This window comes from Zingiber officinale, chromosome 5A (genome assembly GCF_018446385.1).
Source record: "Zingiber officinale cultivar Zhangliang chromosome 5A, Zo_v1.1, whole genome shotgun sequence".
In the NCBI taxonomy this organism is placed as follows: domain Eukaryota; kingdom Viridiplantae; phylum Streptophyta; class Magnoliopsida; order Zingiberales; family Zingiberaceae; genus Zingiber; species Zingiber officinale.
In genome coordinates, this window is record NC_055994.1 from 9,829,477 (window position 1) to 9,849,654 (window position 20,178).

At 37.3% G+C, this 20,178-nt stretch overlaps 3 protein-coding genes across 3 annotated transcripts; 2 read left to right on the top strand and 1 right to left on the bottom strand.

Annotated features, from left to right (window-relative positions):
- Positions 1 to 3,201, top strand: LOC121979992 (cell division cycle 20.2, cofactor of APC complex-like). The gene is made up of 6 exons (XM_042531963.1): positions 1 to 415; positions 881 to 1,156; positions 1,254 to 1,523; positions 1,631 to 2,233; positions 2,311 to 2,522; positions 2,666 to 3,201. Exons 1-5 carry the CDS (start codon positions 269 to 271, stop codon positions 2,449 to 2,451), a joined length of 1,437 nt encoding a protein of 478 aa, XP_042387897.1. The 5' UTR covers positions 1 to 268; the 3' UTR covers positions 2,452 to 2,522; positions 2,666 to 3,201.
- Positions 3,202 to 3,551: 350 nt separating this feature from the next.
- Positions 3,552 to 4,393, bottom strand: LOC121979993 (oleosin-like). Its single transcript, XM_042531964.1, has one exon. It carries the CDS (start codon positions 4,223 to 4,225, stop codon positions 3,710 to 3,712), a length of 516 nt encoding a protein of 171 aa, XP_042387898.1. The 5' UTR covers positions 4,226 to 4,393; the 3' UTR covers positions 3,552 to 3,709.
- A 4,684-nt stretch (positions 4,394 to 9,077) lies between these two features.
- On the top strand, positions 9,078 to 14,548 carry LOC121979996 (probable histone chaperone ASF1A). Its single transcript, XM_042531966.1, has 3 exons — positions 9,078 to 9,428; positions 13,784 to 13,899; positions 13,988 to 14,548. The coding sequence occupies exons 1-3, from the start codon at positions 9,320 to 9,322 to the stop codon at positions 14,336 to 14,338; spliced, it is 576 nt and encodes a 191-aa protein (XP_042387900.1). The 5' UTR covers positions 9,078 to 9,319; the 3' UTR covers positions 14,339 to 14,548.
- Positions 14,549 to 20,178: the final 5,630 nt, after the last annotated feature.

Genomic DNA, 20,178 nt, shown 5'->3' on the forward strand with positions numbered 1-20,178 from the left:
ACACGCCCTCCATCGGTTGCTTTCTCTCCCCCCTTTCACTCTGTTGGATTGACGACGGAAGAAGGAGAAGAGGAAGAGATCGCCAAATTCTTCGCTCACTGAAACGAAAAGCTTATTGGATCGATTTTTGTTATTCTTTTTCTTGGATTTTTATTGGTTGTCTAATTGCCTTTTCAGCTGATTGCAGCGTTCTTAGGGTTTCTTCTTCTCGGTTTTGATATCTTTATATATTTTCATTTTTTGGGTTTTTCTTGGATTCGCTAATACTATGGATGCAGGAAGTTTTTCGTCGTCTTCTTATTCTTCAGGGAAAGTTCGATCGCCGTCTCGTGCACCCCTCCAAGATGTTCCGTCCTCCAGACCGTTCTTGCCTTCCATGCGTACATTCTCTCGGAATCCATCTTCCAGGAACAACGTAAGTCCTGCTCGGGGTTAATTGGATCGTCGAGCTCCTTTAGGTTGTAGGATTTTGGGTTGATTTCTTTCGCTTTGGTACACTCTGCTCGTAAAGATGTGTTTTTTTTGCATTAAATTTATGATCTTTTCTAGATTAGGACTAGAACCATCTTTTCCCCGTTGTTATTTCTGTTAGATAATTGAATTTTGTCCTGTTTGTTGTAACATTTAGAAGCATTATTCTATCTTTCTTTTTTAGGATTTTGGGTTGATTTCTTTCGCTTTGGTACACTCTGCTCGTAAAGATGTGTTTTTTTTTTCTTTTTGCATTAAATTTATGACCTTTTCTAGAGTAGGACTGGAACCATCTTTTCCCCGTTGGTATTTCTGTTAGATAATTGAATTTTGTCCTGTTTGTTGTAACATTTAGAAGCATTATTCTATCTTTCCTTTTTAATTGGTTCTTTTACTTGGTCATTTACAGGGTGACAGATTCATACCCAACAGATCAGCGATGGACATGGATATGGCATACTACCTGCTAACAGAGACGAAGAAAGAGAAGGGGAATGCGTTGCCAGCTTCCCCATCCAAAGAGGCCTACAGGAAACTTCTTGCTGAGAATTTTCTTAATAACAGAACAAGAATTCTTGCTTTTAACAGCAAACCACCAGCACCATCTCAGCCTTTGTTTCAAGAAGCGGATGTGGTTTCTACTCGCAGTGTAAAGCCTGCGAAGCAACGCAGACACATTCCCCAAGTATGTTCTATCGTATCCATGTCCTATTTTTTTTTTTTGGGGTTTCCTTGTGTTTTTCTTCGCTTCTTATTCACAATTGGGTTCATTCCTTTCTCAGTCAGCAGAGAGAACTCTTGATGCGCCAGATATCGTGGATGACTACTACCTGAATCTGCTAGATTGGGGAAGCAGTAACGTGCTCTCTATAGCCCTCGGGAATACTGTGTACCTGTGGGATGCTTCGAATGGGGCTACTTCAGAGCTTGTGACTTTAGACGAAGACTCTGGCCCTGTCACCAGCGTTAGCTGGGCTCCTGACGGGCGACATCTTGCTGTTGGATTGAATTCCTCAGACATTCAGCTGTGGGACTCAACTTCAAATCGTCTGGTCAGTGTGCTTTTGTTCTCTTTCTCGATGAATTGAATCAAAGATTAGTTCTTTTTTATTAGCAGTTTGTTTAATACTGTCTGACAAAACCTATTGAATTGCTATAGCTGAGGACTCTGAAAGGAATGGATGGAACAACAGGAGGAGCAAGAGTGGGATCTCTGGCATGGAATAACAGTATTCTAACTTCAGGAGGGATGGACGGCAAGATAATTAACAACGATGTGAGAATCAGAAATCATGTCGTACAAACATATCGTGGCCACCAACAGGAGGTGTGCGGGTTGAAGTGGTCTGGATCAGGTCAGCAATTAGCAAGCGGAGGCAATGACAATCTTCTGCACATATGGGACATATCCATGGCGTCTGCTAATCCATCGCCAGGGCAAAACCAGTGGCTTCATAGATTCAATGATCACATGGCCGCAGTAAAAGCCCTCGCATGGTGCCCGTTTCAAAGCAATTTGCTTGCATCCGGTGGTGGTGGAATGGATAGGAGCATCAAGTTCTGGAACACTCACACCGGTGCCTGTCTGAACTCGATCGACACAGGGTCTCAAGTCTGTGCACTCCTCTGGAACAAGAACGAGCGCGAACTTCTCAGCTCTCATGGATTTACTCAGAACCAACTCACCTTGTGGAAGTACCCTTCCATGGTGAAAATTGCCGAGCTCACTGGTCATACTTCCCGAGTCTTGTTCATGGCTCAGGTAACGTTGGAATTGGATTAATAATCCTAGGCCTATTTGTTTTATCTTTCTAATTGTTCGTAATTGAAATACTACAGAGTCCGGATGGGTGTACTGTTGCGTCTGCAGCTGGAGATGAAACTCTTAGATTTTGGAATGTATTTGGATCACCTGAAGCGCCAAAGCCTGCTGCCGCCAAGTCCACCGGACCGTTTGGCGGTTTTAATCACATACGTTAAATGGCGATGGAAAATGAACTTCACATACTGTCTGCTTCTGCTGTGGAGCAACTCTTCTTGAATTGAAAAAGGTATGTGTTCTAATTGTATTCTAATTTCTTGGCACTTTGAATTTATTAAAAGATGAATTGTGTCAAAAAAAAAAAAGTTTATGGTATCTTCTTTTTAAAATACTGATTTGAAGTGGTTTTTTCCTGTTTTTGTTTTTTTTCAGAATCACAGTGGACAAGAAGCTGTGAATGAGAATAATCACCATGGATTTGTAAAATCGCTTTTACAAACTGGAAATGGACAATGTAAAAAACCGATGACATGGTGAAAGTGTCTTCTGCGACACCTGATGGGAAGATTCAATTACCTGTACACAGACAGTACCCAACGTGACTCAATGGGGTTGCCACACGTGCATCACCATGGATTTGTAAAATCTCTTTTACAAACTAGAAATGGACGGTTGACATGGTGAAAGTGTCTTTTGCGGCACCTGTGGATGGGAAGATTCAATCCTGCCTGTACAGACAGTGCCCCAATCCAACGTGACTCAAGGGGATGGACTTTCCTACTCCTTTAAATCACGTTGAGACACTATCTATATAAGTAGGATCAATCTTCCCTGTCGATGGAGGTCAATGACCGAACCATGTTAAAAGGATTGCCCTCTTTTGTGTCTAAAGAAAGAAAAAGAAATCAGTAGTGTAGCAAAAATCTAAAATGTAAATCCGTTACATTAATTGATGGTTGGTTGTCTCATTCTCTGATTTTCATCCCTAATTTTTCATTCATTCATAGTATAAATCCTGTTTCTCCCACGTCAAAATTCACTACTAGAGAAAATGACACTACTAGAAAAGAAGGGTCATCGAATCTTTCCTTTTACCACTTTATTTTGGTGGACAAAATGATTTCCACACACTCAGCACTGATCTTCTTCCCCTCCTATTAAGAAAATGATCTCTTTCAACTTCAATTCTAAGTGTGATGGATAAAAAAATTCTTTATCTGAATTAAAACTATATAAATATCGTTAATTATTTCTCTGTTTCTTTTTTAAATCGTTACTACTACTACCATAAGAACCATCGATCGATGCTCGCAGAAGCTTTATATGGAATCCTTCCTTAGTCACCGTCATCGCTACTGATTAATTACAGCAAAGTAAAGTAAAATTAATTAGAGTAACAGAGACAAAAGCATGCAGCTAGAACATGAAGAAGGAACGATCGACGAACGTGGCGGTGGCTGGCTGCCTGCCTGCCGGTCACGCCCCGGGCGCCGCGTCCTTCACCCGGCCCTTCAGGTACCCGCCGTACTCGCGCGCGTAGTCCTTGACGTGGCTCGCCGTGTCGGCTATCCTGCTGCGCGCGTAGTCCACCCGGTCGGACCCCACCGGGTGCCTCCCGATCGCGTACCGGTACACCCACGTGGCCCCCGCCACCGCGGCCACGCCGAAGCCGCACGCCGAGAGCACCACCGCCGTCGCCCCGAACACGAGCGCGGCCGCCGGCACCCAGACCGGGCTGGTGAGCAGCAGGATGGGGCCGAGGAAGACGACGGCGAGCGCGAAGCCGGTGAAGGTGATGCCGGCCAAGGCGAGGAGGATGCCGCCGGACACCACGAGGGTGAGCAGGCCGAGAAGGCGGGTGGAGTTGGGCGGCGCGTGCTGACGGATCAGGCGGAGGAGGCCTTGCCACGGCCCGCCGGAGGCGTCGTCACTGGGCCAGTGCCGCTGGGGGCGAGCAGACGCTGGGGTGGGGGCCGCCTGCCTCTCCGCCATGGTAGAAGATGAGTGAGGCGAGGGCGGTGGGGGAGAGACCTAGTTATAAGGGGGGAGGAGGAAGCTGGGTGTCAGAGAGCGGCGACACGTGCGGAGAGTCTCCGATCATCGATGCAGAGATCGGCATGCAGAGGGACACGTGTGGCAGAGGGAAGGGCTTCCTCCTCCTGATGCGAGTTCATAAGCGTGATCATCATGATCATTTGCTTTTTATTGATTAAAATTATTATCGAAATAATAATAATAATATTTTTGTATTTATTACGAGATCACCGAGGGGCTTAGAAAAAAGACGCAAGATACCGACTTCATCATTTAAAAAAATTAATAATAAATACAATTTCAATAATTTAAAATTAAAATTGATATATTTTTAAAATTAATCTAAAATTAAAAGTGAATATTTATTTAAAAAATAAAAATAATATTAAAATATAAAAAATTAGGAGCTCCAATTTTATTGGGTCTCAAGGCGCCTTGAGTCTAGGGGTAAAAATGAACCCGACTCGACGACCCAATCTAAATCGATCCGAAAAAAATCAGGTTCAGGTTGGACATTTTCGGGTTCGGGTTGGGTTCTGGTTGGAGGGTTGGAGAGTAAAAATGTTTCTGATTGAGTCGGGTCGGGTTCGGATTGACCCGGGTTGACCCGAGTTGACTTAAATATAGGATTTTGTGAGTTTTTGGGGTTAAATCAAAATTTATTTTAAAATTTTAGATATTTTTATGTATATTAATATCATGTTTGTATGATAATGATGGAGTATTGAGATAAAAGTGAAGAATTATATGGAAAATAGTCTAAAAAAGTCGTTTTGAATAGGTTTTCAGGTTATATGGGTCGGGTTCGGGTTGATCGGGTTGGTCGGGTTCGGGTTCAGGTTCAGGTTGAGGTATTTTGGGTTGAACTCAGATTCGGATCGGGTTCGGATTGGATTAAAAAAAAAACTCTAATCCGACCCAACCTGACTAGATCCATCCAAATTAACACCCTTATTTGAGTCGACACTAATAACAAAAGATTGATAGGTATTATTAAGAGATGAAATTTTTATAACATAATTTATTAGTATTGGATAAATTATTACTCAATACTTTATTAGTATTGATAGAGTTAACAAACTATAAATTCGTTTCAAAAAAAATAAAAATATATTAATACTGAATGAGACATCATTGAAAAGGAGAAAATTATTTCAATAAAAAGTTGTCCTTTCAAAAATAAAAATGTATTAATAGCGAATGAGACATCTTTGATAATAAATTAGAAAAGAGAAAGCTATTTCAATAAAAAGACATCCTTTAAAATATAAAAATATATATTAATGCGGAATGAAACATTTTGATACTGATTCATGGTTTATTTAAGTTGAAATGATTTGTAGGTCCGTTTCAATTGATACTAATCACTTTACTTTAACACCTTTTCCTCTTTAAAACGAAGAAGATATTGAAATAAAAAATCAATTTAATTGGAGCGTGGTTAAGATTTTTCAAATTACTGAAATTAGATGATTTGAATAGGGTTTAATGTGCCGGTGTGATTGGTGTGGTGATAAAAAGCATGATGTATTTTTTTAAATAATCATTATTCAATTCTCATGATAAAGTGTATTTATAGTGATTGAATTACTAGTAAATTAGATAGCTGATGTAAAATATATTATATATATTTTTATTTATATTTTGACATATGTTCATATATTTTATTTATATTTCATCTAATGTATCCTTACAATTCTTATTATATTTTTAACATAATTATTCGTCTTTATCGTAAATCTGTTCTTTATATATTTTTTATTGACATGATATACTTTTGAAGTGAAAACGACGTTGGTTGATGACTCAGAGAACAACGAAGAAAAAAGATCTGACCGTATGAAATCCATACGATCGTACCACATGCCAAATGAGGAGAAAGCTCCAACTGTGTGAACCCATATGGTCGTGCCACAAAGTAGAACCAAAGCAAGCTCTCGCTGTGTGGAATCAATACGGTCATGTCAATGAAATATAGAAGAAGCAAGGTGCGGTCGTGTGGAATTTCCAAAGATGAAGTAGCTGTTGGTCGTGTGGAATCACACGACCATTCCACCGGACCAGAGACAAGGCACTATCCGGTCGCGACATGAGTCGTGATAGGCCCGTGCCCAGTTCTATTTAAGAGAAGTTCTTCCCTCAGGGGATCGAAGAAGGTTCTTCCCTTTGGAGGATCCAAGTTGGACGAGATCTGAACTTCTTCATTGTTTTCTTATAATCTGAAATCAAATTCAACTTCTTCATCACTCCAGAAGCTTAGAGTTCTTTTAATAGTTTAGTTAGTTTGGTGTGCTTAAATTCTATTACTTATATCTAAATATGATGGGATCGATATTTTATGATTTGATGAGAGTCATATATTTATAGGTGTACACCAACACCGTGTTAAAGTTATCATACTTTTTAGATTTATTCATGGATAGAGTCAGTTAATCGGGCTGTAAGTGGTAAAATAAAGAAAAAAAAAAAAGGAAGAGTTTAAGGTGCCAATGGATTTTTCTTCACGAGTACGTTCACCTACTCTGCCAAATACGGATACGTCTCCATAAGCTTTGGTAATGTTGTTGATCAATTCCATGATAAGTATTGTTTTACCTACTCCAGCTCCCCCCAAATAATCCTATTTTTCCTCCACGGCGATAAGGAGCTAAAAGATCCACTACTTTAATTCCTGTTACAAAGATTAAGAATTTTGTATCCAACTCTATAAAGACGGGTGCGGGTCTATGAATAAGAGTTGTTGTGCTAGTATCTATAGAACCTAAATTATCCAAGAATGTTGAAAATTAAATTATATTTTACAATGTAATTATATATCATTATTAATACAAATTATTCTTCTACTTTATCATGTTATTGTCCCATTTGTGTAAATTATAAATTGTAATAGAAAAATCATAATAGTATTAGTATTTTAATGATAATGAAAAATCATAAATTGCTTAATGCATATGAAAGGGATGTTCCATTCTATTAAAATTTTCTATTGATAATAAATAAATTAAAAAAATACTTACAAAGGAGGATTTACCGGTCCAACGTTTTTAAATCAATAAATTCCATCCTCAAATGTCTTGAAAATTAAGCATCTCACCGTTAGACTATGCCGCTGGGCTATAAAGGTATATTTGGATAAATACGAAAGAAAAACATTTTGTGAGATAATAAAAGAGTAAATTGGAAATAAATCTCTATGCATAACTTCAACTATATACGTAATCTCCATCTATATATATATATATATATATATATATATAATTTTATTTATTTTAACTTTCTCAATATTTTAAATATTGTTACTTAATTATCCCTCCTACATTTTTAGGTACAAAAGTCCAAAAATAAATATAATTTTCTTAAATTCAACCTTTTAAATTAGAATTAAATATAATTTTTTATCAAATTGAGTATATTTTTTTCTTGATTAATATAATTTCTCCTAAATTCAACACTATTTAAGGAGAATTAGTGTATGTTTTGTCCAATTGAATAATATTTAAAGAGAATCTAATATATTTTCATCTAATTAAAGTTGAAAAAGAGTGATGCTCATAGAAAATATACTAATTCTAGTTTAATGTATTAAATTTAAAAGTAATTATACTAATTTTTGGACTTTTTATATCTAAAAAAATATGAGGGGCAATTAGATAAATTGATATCCATTATATTTGATTAACAAGCCTGTCTCGGGCCGACCCGCCTAGGCCCGTGACCCGCGCGGGTTGGCCCGCAACGGGCTTGGGTTGGCCCGCAACAGGCTTGGGTTGGCCCGCAATGGGCTTGGGTTGGCCCGCAAGTTGAAAAACACATGTAAGCTAAGTTTTATGCCAATTTATTATCTTTTTTTTGTTATAATTTTGAAATAAAAATAATACTTTTCATCCAACATAAATACTAGTTTGTGTCCATTTATATTTAAAATACATGTTTATGGATGCATTTGATTGATGAACCTTTTCAAAGTAAAACATTGAAGATATAAAATATTTTTTTATTTTTTTTTAAAAAAAATTTGATGGCCCTGTGGGTTAGTCCGCTCAACTCACAACCCGCCTTAGATTGGGTTGTGTTGGAAATTTTCCAATCCGCCAAGTTGACGGGTCGGCCCGCCCCGCCAAATGATTGGCCCGCCCCGCCAAATGATCGGCCCGCCCCGCCAAATGATCGGCCCGCCACGGGCCGACCCGCCTCGCCACGGATTGACCCGTCTAACAGCTCTAGTAGAAATAAAGATGTTTAACAATATCAACTGCATTGCATGTAAAATTTAAAGAGGCAGGATCCCCTGGACCACTTTTTGTGGTCCAGGGGATGTGGCACCCGTATTTACGGTCGAATCGTGATCGCGATCCGGTCGTAAATTATTACGATCCCCTCCTGGGTTCATCGCCCCCATCAGGTTATAATTTTTGTTCGGAGCGGACGGACGGACGGAGGTCGTCCGGAGGATACTCTCACTCGCTGCCCAGTAACCTAGCCACTTATCAACCACCGGAGGCCTCCGGCCACCCGATTCGAATAAAAATTATAATCTAGTGGAGACGGTGAACCCACAAAGAAATCGTAATAATTTACGATTAGATTATGATCATAATTTAATCGTAAATATGAGTGACACATCCTCTTCATAAAAAAAAAAAATAATAATAATAATAATAATAATAATAAAAATAAAAAATGGTCGGACATCTGCCCTCAAATTTAAATGGTCATCGAGGACTGCATGCAAATCCTTCGTATTTGCATTTATTTTTTGATCAGGTCGCGTGATTTCATGACAGGCGACTTGACAAGGCAGTCCATCCTGGACCAAATCGGTCCAATCGAGCGAGCGAGCGAGCGAGCGAGCCAAAAACTCAAAAAAGTCCTTTCGATTTCTTTCCTCTTCGTTGCTTCCCGCTTCCTCTCCGCCTTCGATCACTTCGACACTAGGGTTTTCTGGCAGCACGAGTACGGGAGGGGATTCATGGGCCTTTTTTCTTTCTAGGGTTTTACTCCGATCCCTTGGTCGTGGGGCGGTCCTGTTCGGGTTCTCCCCGTTTTGCCACCATGAGTGCGGTCAATATCACGAATGTTACGGTGCTGGACAATCCCACAGCCTTCCTCAGCCCGTTCCAGTTCGAGATCTCGTATGAGTGTTTGGTTTCTCTGGAAGATGGTATGGTTTTGTTTCTTTTCCTTTGCTGATGATAGAACTCCTTGATGAAAAAAATAAAAAAGTTTTTTTTTCCCTTTAAAAAATGCACTTCCCTTTCTGTTTCCGCTGTGTGTTCATAGTGAACTTCACTTTGTTCGTGAATTTGAAATGAATCATATCTCCCTCTGTTTGGTATTTTTCATTTACTTATTCCGCGATAAAAGTAAAAGGGAATTAGGGTTTTGAGAAGAGCTTTTGCTGGAAAACAGTATGGCTATTGCTACTGAAATGGGAGATCTATGGATTCAAAATATAAAATTGGAGTAAAATGAAAGGGAGAAGAAGCTAGTCAATCATAATGAGTTGAGGCAGCTTGTCTGCATGTATATCTTTTTTTATTTTTTTCCTGGAGTGACATTAGAAGGCAACGTGATGATGTCCTGTACACTATGTGATAATTTTACATTGGATATCTCAAGGATTATCGGATCTACTACTTCCTAAAGGAGAGTAAATTGAATCGTGACATTGTGCTTTACATAGATGTGTGATGACAATTGGATACTGAAAATGCCTCCTTGTGAATATTATGTGTATGTGCCTTATAAAATCTCTTTTTGTAATCTTAATCTTTAGCTTGCTTCCCATTCATAAGCTAAGTTCATATCCTGTCATAAATTGTATACTCTGGAAAACATTTTACATATGAAGTTGAGATCCTATATGGCTGGTAAAAAACCCTCTTTCCTGGACAAAGTTTTCAGATTTCTTCCTATTCATATATTTATCTCATAGCTCATTATCATAAATAATGCAGCATATACAACATTTTGCATATAAAACTCACTAATATAAATTAAATACAAAGGCTTATGTTCATCTCTGTGTAAGTCTGCAAGGTGAAAAATTCTCAAGCACTAACCACCAAACTGAATAATCTAAATTACCTCATCATTTATAACTGTAATGAATAATCTCATAAAAGGGTGGCAAATGCATAAGTCTGCTGTCAATGCATTTATTATGAGTGAGTTGATTTTCAACATGATCTTCCTTCTAAAGATAGATACACTTTTGGTAAATCAAACCTCAGTTATTCAGCCTGCTGAGGATCCTGACTGTAGACTACACTGAAGTTGTGTTGTAGATTGAGTTGGAAAAGTAATATACTAATTGGTGGCAGTGCTTGAGGTTGAATCATAACGTATGCAGATCTACTGGTCATGGCTACAGAAGTTGGTCTTTAAAATGGTTAGATCAAATACAAGAAGAATACAAAATTTGTGTGCTTTCCTTCATCACAAGCACGTACAATTTATCAGTGCTTCCATATATTAATTCATTCACTTACCATTTCATTTAATCTAGATGAGAATCTATTGTCCTAAATAAATGGATTAGTTTTTAGTAAGTTACAATTTCAGTTTTATTGCTTCACTTCATGTGTTGAATATAACCTTTAACTGTTAAGTAATTTGCATGTGACTAGACTGAAATCTGAGCCTCATCTCTTTACTTCTTCCTTTTTTACTCGTAACAATTGAAAACCACAGCTAACACTACCCATTAGAACTATGGGTGACTGAGGCCAGAGTTTATCTTAGGAAAGCAAACTGCTTGCTTAATCCTGATAAATCTTGAATGATAACCAGATGCAGATATAATCACTTCAATAAGCCCTTGTTTAAATGAGAAATTATTACAGCATAAGATCACTCATTTTGGGCTCACAAAATGAGTACAAGTTGCCCCCAGGGCTACAACGCAGTGGTTAGACCTCCATCGCGGATTCCAGGCCAGGGAATTTTTCCTTCTGTGAGTAGCAAGCCTGAGAATGCGGGTCATCTAGATAGACCACTACATAGACCACTACGAGCCATTCCCAATTTATCGTGGTAGCTAGTGGGAAACAAACTTTCATAGGACTGGGCTGGTCATTCCCAGAATTAGTCGGTTCGAAGAGCTAGATACTTGGTACCAACTAAAAAAAAACAAAATGAGTACAAGTTAAACTACTAGCATACTAGTTGTAATAGATCATAGGTTTATCAATTTAAAGTGAATTATTGGATTCTAAAGTGAATTAATCAATTAATCTATTTTATCTGAAATATCCATAGTTGTATACACCCTTGTAGTCTCATGCCCATTTGTGTATATAGATAAATAGAGATAGAGATTGAGAGAGACAGATCAAGAGAAAGATTGTTCACGGTAAGAAAAGTCATTCGTCTTTGTTTCTTGTCATCTGTTGCACAATATTTCTGTGGGTTTGAATCTATTCAAATAAGTATGCATCTTCTGCTTTATATTCATGTGTGAGATAGATGAACATTTGTTAACTGTTGTAGAATACAGTTAACGACTGATGATAATTAGGGAGTGTGTGCAGGTTAGACACATGGTCCTCTCTATACGTAATAAGTAATGCTTCTCTCTATAAATTATAAACTAGACCACAAATAAACTATATAGATAATAAAATAAAAATATCTTCTAAAAGATATGATGAGAATAATCAAAACTCTTTATGGTGTTACATAATAAGCATTCTACAAAATTACTATTTTTTGTTTGGTAATATTTTTGTAGAATGCTTTTCAATATTTAATTTTCGAATACAACTTTTTGGGAAGATATTATCGTCATTAAAAAAAATGAGATCCCTGATTATATCTATACTAATCTCACCAATACACACGCTTTCAAAAAATATCCTCGATGTGCAGGAAAATAAACACCTAGAGCCATAAGCAAATGTCTTACTGTTCAACACTCCTGATCAAATTGAGGAAATGCATCAGATGTTCTCGACCTGTTAAAAACTATAATTTACTCAAGGATTTTGTAAATAAATTAATAAGTTGATTGAACCTAGCTTTGGTACCAGGTTGAAGGACTTGAGAAATGATCTTTTTTCCTTATTAAATTTATTGACTTGTAGTTGTAGTGATTTAATAAAAAAAATTCTTAATCCTCACCAAATGCATTTTACTTGCATATCTAATGTTGAAGCTTATAGATCTTAACCAGACTCAAATGTTTTCTGTTTACTTACTTTGCATTCTGTTTATTTACTTTGCATTTTATATGGCTGTGCCATCATGCACATCTAGTGTTGAAGCTTATAGATCTTAACCAGACTCAAATGTTTTATGTTTATTTACTTTGCTTCCTCTATGCTTGTGCCATAACAGAGATATTATACTTCTTGACTAAAACATGTTAATTCATGCGCCCATGGGCTGATGCAATTAATACAAGCATGAGTGTTTGCTACAATTGGTTGATATCACTACACATATTCATGGTTGTTGCATAGGGGAGGTTGAATCCCTGGTGATGTCACTGGGGTTGTAGTGAAGGTACATTTTTTCAGGGTTGGAAAGGCTGTGGCCTTGCTTGGAGTGAGAGTTATACGAGTTTTTGACCTGAATCTGACTTTTTTAATCCTTCTATTGTCCTTGTATTACTGAGGAGTAAATTATTTCCTATAGCAAGTTTTAAAGGATGCCTAACTGGGTGCTTGTTTGAGGTGATCCAAGTGGAAGACTATCATTTGGCCCATCTCACGTGATATCTGGCGACAATATTGTTGGTACCTTCATTAGTTAAGTAGAGTAAACTACAATTGAAATGGTGAAACAGAATCAGTTGGAGATCTCCAGCATGTTCATGAATTATGGCTGCAGTCTCTTTTAGGGTTGTTTCTCTTGTTTCCTTTCAGCTTCTTGAACTTTTTGACAGAAAAATCTGTAGTGTGCCAATGTGTGAATATTCCCATCCTAAATGCTAATAGCATGATGACTCTGGAGTATAGCTATACTGACTTCTTTTGGCTAGGAGTACTTCCAGGGATGGCATAGAAATTATTGTGGTTTACAATGCATACAGATTGGCTAATATCTGAATGTTATATTTGGAGCTTGATAATGCTAAGGCAATATAATACACCCTTAACAGGCGGCTTGATGGTAAATGTAAACATGGTCTTGAAAAACTACTTTGAGCTTGGCTATTGACTGGGTAATACAAAATTAATTATTGGTAAGGAACTATATTTGAGTGTCAGTATAGTTGTAACTGAATTGTCATTCAATAATTTGCAAACTTTAATGCCAATAATGGATTTGGAGTTGAACACTGGCATTGAAGAATTTGCTCCTTTGTTCATGTTTACAAGGATTCTCTCTTCTTATTGGTTATCATTATCAGTTGCTCTGTTATTATTACTTTGAAGTGTGAACTTAATATTAGATATGCAAGTGGGAGACATTTCAGAAGTTTTTAAGTTTTCTTTGTTGATCCTAACAGACAACTTGATTGTTAATTCATAGTATTACTGCTGATATTGTCTATCATTTTTTTCCCTTTAGATCTGGAGTGGAAACTTATATATGTTGGATCAGCCGAAGATGAGACTTATGACCAACTCCTTGAAAGTGTGCTTGTTGGCCCGATCAATATTGGGAATTATCGCTTCATTTTCCAGGTAAATTTAATTGAATATGATCTTAAATCTCACATGGCACTTCACATGATCTCAGAGAGTGACATGCTCATTTTTTTTTAAACATCAGGCAGATCCCCCTGATCCAACCAAGATCCGTGAAGAAGACATAATCGGTGTTACTGTGCTACTGTTAACTTGCTCTTATGTGGGGCAGGAGTTCATCAGAGTAGGCTATTATGTGAACAATGACTATGATGATGAGCAACTTAGAGAAGAACCACCTCCACGGATTTTGATCGACAGAGTTCAGAGGAATATCTTGGCCGACAAACCCCGCGTGACAAAATTCCCTATTAACTATCACCCAGATCCAAATGAAAACGGAGGGCAGCAACAGCAGTCAACTACCTCACCTGAAAACCAGGCTGAAGATGATCCGCGGTCTGGCCAAACCCCTGGACAACATGCCAAGGGCTAGATGATGCATTTGTTTGTTTGTGTTTTTGGTCATGTAGAATTTTGAATTGCTCTAGTTCATCCAGCTCAAATATGATTAAGTTTTTTCTTGCAATTACTACGGGGCACTCAATAGATGATGATTTGGCCATTAAATGGTCCAAGTCTTTTTATGTGTTTGATGATTTGTAGAACTCGATTAGGCTTTGTGGTTAAGAGGATTAGAGCTATATTTTCATTGTTAAGAAGTCATTGTACATGACGCATTTTTTGTAAGGGGTGTATGGACAAAAAATCAGAAGTATAAGAGAAATATTAAATGGGCATTTTAAAAAAAATAATAATAAATCAAATGAGCATTTCTTTAATGATTTTATTTTTAAAATGTCCTTTTGATCTAGTATTGTTGTAGCAGCAATTGATAGCTTTTATAATGCATAAAAGTTATAAGTAATTGTTATAATGTGTAGAAGTTATTTAGTAGTTATTACAATATGTTTAGATGAGTTTATGATTTAAAATTTATATTAGAAGCTACTGAGTAGTTATTATATTGTATAGAAGTTATACAATAGTTGTTACAACGTATAGAAGTTATTCAATAGTTATTACAATACGTTTAGGGTGAGTTTAGATTTTAGAATTTAGGATGGTAGTAATTATATAATAACTGATATAATTGTTTTATAGTGATTTTGATGAAGTTTAAATATTTCGACCAAGTTGATAAATAAAATTTTGATATAACAGTGTTCAAAAGATCATAAACTCTAAATCTTAAATTTTAAATTTATCCTAAATATATTATAGTAGCTATTGGTAGGGTTGTAAACAAGCCAAGTTGAATTGAGCTTTGAGGTGTTTAAGTTTGTTTGATAAGATAACTGAGTCAAACCAAGTTTAAAATGAACTAAGCTTTTGAAATGATTGTTTAAACTTGGCTTGGTTTATTTAGATGTTATCGAACTCTCAATTCAAGTTTAGCTTGAGCTTGGTTCATTTAGATGTTATCCTACTCTTAATTCAAACTTGTTTGGTTGTTTAAAATTTTTAATTGTTTGATTGGTTATTGAGCTTGATAATTTAAATTTGTTTATTTATTTTATTTTATTATTTATTTAGTATATTGAAAAGAGTTTTATTAATAAATATGGTGTGAACATTATTCATGAACGTTGTTTACGAACATTAACGAGTTGAACATATATGTGTTCAAACTTGTTTGTTTAGCTTAACGAGTTGTTCAAGTTTGTTTGTTTAATTAATCTTGTATATATTGAACGAACATAAATAACCTCTTACCAAACCGAACACCAAACTTGTTCACGAACACTTCGTTCATTTATAACCCTAACTATTGGGTAGCTCCTATATGGTATAAACTCTAAATTTTAAATCCTAAACTCACTTTAAATACGTTGTAGTAGTTATTCAATAGCTTTTATGCATTGCAATAACTACTCGGTAGCTTCTACAATAATATTGGGTTAAGGAGTATTTTCGGGATAAAAATATTAAAAGGGCGTCCTTTTAATTTTAATTTTTTTATTTTTGGAAAGAGATGCCCTTCTGATGATTTATAAAATTTAGAGTTCTTTTGATTTTTGTCCTTGGTATATTATGATTTAATTAAAGATTAATAAGCATAAAATTATTGCTATCTCAAGAGTTAATTAATTATTCTTGGCAGAAATTTTTGATATGATATAGTAAGTAAAGCACTTAAGAACAAAAAAAAATAAAGAGGATCAAAATTTAAACCCGGATGTACATTTTGAAAAATGAATCTGTAAGAAGGTATACTCTTAATTTACTCTACATGAATTATCTTTCAATAGGGAAGAAAATGATAGTTATTGGTTTCTTAAAACAATAAGAATGTTCTAATGCCTCCATTGGTCTCTTATTAATAGTGGATATAAACATGCAGTATTTTCTTAGTTTCTTACTCATATGTATCGAAAGTCAGCTTCAACGAATTAGTAAATAATTTTTTAATAGATGATTGACCACTAATAAATCATTTGTAGCGAGCATTTTTAATTTATTTTTATGATTAATAGAAATTTTCATAAAATTAAATAGATCATCCTAAAATTAATCTTTGCTAATTAAAAGAAATAGTAGATATAGACTAAGATAGTTGTGGATTTATATTTTGAAGAAATATATAGTTATGGAATTTTTTTTAACGTTTTTATGTGTTTTTGACACTAAGTTAATTAATTCATAACCATATTTTGGGAATAAAAATAAAATGTAAATTCTTTATTTTTGAAAAAAAAACTTTAAAATGATGGTACAATAATATTCTAGTGTTAAAAACATATAAAAATCAAGAGATAATTTTTATTAGCAAAGTACAGTGAGATTTATATGTGAAAAATAAAAAACTAATGTATATCTTTATGCCAGGATTATGATAAATGGCCTTGTTTATCATAAAAAGGGATCATTACTTCTGACCTGATTTTAATAATAATAATAATAATAATAATAATAATAATAATAACCCCATTCTGAAGTGAAAAATCTACAACATGCACAAACCGACTTCCATTCGATAAACTTAGAATTTGTATTTATCTCATACCTCGACTAGGAAGGCCGCCACTCAAATAAGTCTCCGTAATTTATTTCTTTTTAAAGGTATATGATCATCATCATCTTATCCTCTCGGGACAATCTAATAACTAGCATATGAAATATTATCATCATAAGATCTAAAATTCAAATCTCGATAAAATCGAAATAAATACCTCTCTAATTTATCCCTTTTTAGAAGGTATATGATCATCATCATCCGTCCCCTCGAATAGGTCTAGTGGCTAGCACATGAGGTGTTACCATTAATGAGGTCTGGGATTCAAATCTCGGCAAAGCCGAGGTAAATGTCTCTCTTATGTACTAGTCACTATTCCAAAGGCTAATAGCCACCCGTGATTTACCTCTTCCGTATTGGCCCTGGAACGGGTTGACGGGGGCGCTGGGGGCGAGCGTATTCGCCTTTTTGAAAAAAAAAAATTGCCATTAATGATCATCATCCTCCTCTCCCTTCGAGACGGTCTAGTGACTAGTGTTGGAACCCCAAGGTTATTTTGATGTGATCAACAAGTTAAATTAGGTCCTGTGCGTTTTTAGCCTTGTGTCTAAGTGTGCAGGAACTTAGGAGCACAGGTAGTCGAGCGGAAGATGCAACTAGCGAGAAGGACGGTACGCGGTGCGTCCGAGGGACGAGACGCTGTGGAAGAGTACGCCGACGGACGAGAAGGAAGCGTGCGGTGGTTCCAAAGGACGAGAAGCCGGAGCGGAAGACTGCTCGAGGAACAAGAGACGCAGCTAGTGAGAAGGTCGGCACGGGGTGCGACCGAAGGACGAAGACTGCGGATGAGTACGCTGGCAGACGAGAAGGAAGCATGCGGCGATTCCGAGGGACGAGAAGCCGGAGCGAAAGCCTACTCGAGAAGACCAGAAGTTGGGTTCAGGTGAGTCCTATTCCGGATGGCAGAGATCACCCAAGCGAGCGGAAGACTCGGTCTGAGGCGAACGGAGCCGGAGTAGAAGACCCGGGATGGAAAAAGTCAATGGGGTTGACTTTTCCAACCGAGGCCCCTGAGCTGTCCGAGGCGCCCAGAACAGTCCGGGGTGCCCTCCAGGGCGCCCGGAACCCTTCCGAGCATTCAGAGTTGACTTTTTCACAGGATCAAGTTTTGACTCGATCTAAACGTTGGGGATAAAGTTTATCCCCCCAGGGCACTCGGAACCCTCAGGGCGCCCCGACCAAGGCTATAAATATAGCCTTGGTTCATAAACTTTTCATCAATCAGAACTCAATCAATTCTTTCAACACTTGTACTTTGTTTGTAGTTTAGCTTTTTTTTGTGCGCTTCATTGCTGTAAGAGACTTCTCCACCTGAAGGAGATAGTAGTGCGATCATCTTCCTTGGATTAACAACCCTTCGATTATAACCAAGTCAAATCCGGTGTGCCTCATCTTTTTTGATTTGCTTTCTGCTTTTATTATTTTACAAGTGTTAGTTTAAGAGTTTGAGAAGGGTTTGCGTTTTTATTTGCAGGCTATTCACCCCCCCCCCCCCCCCCCTTCTAGCCAGTCGTCGTGATCCAACAAGTGGTATCAGAGTCAAGGCGCTTCAGGAGGACTAACCGTCAATCGAAGCAAAGATAATGACCGAACCAAGCATCTACCCGTCGAAATTCGAAGGAGATTTCACTACCTGGAAAAAGCGAATGCAGGTATTCTTTACAACTGATTTTGAATTAATTTTAATAATGAAATTTGGCTTTGTAGCTCCAGCGAGCAAAGAAAAAAATCAATGGACGAAAAAAGAACAGGCCGACTACGTGGCGAATGGCAAAGCAGAATATCATCTGCTAAGCGTTCTTCCGTCACAAGAAATCAACCGGATCGGGAATTACGACTTGGCAAAGGAACTTTGGGAGAAGTTCCTTGAGCTGCATGAAGGAACGTCCGAAGCCAAGCTCGCTAGACGGGATCTATTTCACAATCAGCTCACCAGCCTGCGACTTGGGGAAGACGAGACAGTTGTGCATCTGCACTCAAGAATCAAAGAGATCATCACCGGACTGTCGAATCTCGGAGAAAAGGTAAGTAACCGAGATTCGCTAAGGTACGGTTTAAATTCTTTACCGAGAAATTCAAAATGGGCATTACTAGTAGATGTCTTTTACATTTCAAAAAATTTAGAAAAAAATTACACTAGAAGAATTTTTCTCGACATTTGAAGTGCACGAATCAAGATGTAAAACAGTAAATTACACTAGAAGACTCGGTCTGAGGCGAACGGAGCCAGAGTAGAAGACCAGGCCTGAAAAAGTCAATGGGGTTGACTTTTCCAGCCAGGGCGCCCAGAGTTGTCCGGGGCACCCGGAACCCTTCCGAGCACCCGAAGTTGACTTTTTCACAAGATCGAGTTTTGACTCGATCTGAACATTGGGGGATAAAATTTATCCCCCCAAGGCGCCCGGAACCCTCAAGGCGCCCCGACCAAGGCTATAAATATAGCCTTTATCCAGAAGCTTTTCATCAATCAGAACTCAAACAATTCTTTTAACACTTGTACTTCATTTGTAGTTTAGCTTCTTTTTGTGCGCTTCATTGCTGTAAGAGGCTTCTCCGCCTGAAGGAGATAGTAGTGCGATCATCTTCCTTGAATTAACAACCTCCTCGGTTGTAACCAAGTTAAATCCGATGTGCCTCGTCTTTTCTAATTTACTTTCTGTTTTCATTATTTTACAAGTGTTAGTTTAAGAGTTCGAGAAGAGTTTGCGTTTTTATTTACAGGCTATTCAATCCCCTTCTAGCCGGCCACCGCGATCCAACAACTAGCGCATGAGATGTTGCCACCATGAAATCTGGAATTAAATCTCGACAAAGTCGAGATAAATACACCTCCATTATGTGCTAGTCACTATTCCAAAGACTAATAACCGTCCGTAATTTACCTCCTCCATATTGACCCTGAAACAGATTGATAGACACTGAAAGCAAACGTATTCATCTTTTATCATCATGATCATCATCATCCTGAAGGGAAACGACTTCACCTTTTGCCAACTGATACGCTTAAAATTTGTAAGAGCCATCTCTGCAGTTCAAGTTTATCTATATAATTCTTTGCTATGCATTTTCTTCACATTAGTTTGTGAGAAAATTAAATCCAATATAACAACCCATACATTCTTTGATCGAGCAGTTAAAGGTGAATTGGAGGGAATGGGGTTCCACCTTTGCATTACTGAACAACAAATTAGTATCCAACATTTTCAACAATGTAAAATTCTTAAGAAATGGCTCATCCCTGCAAACCATGTATTTGATAA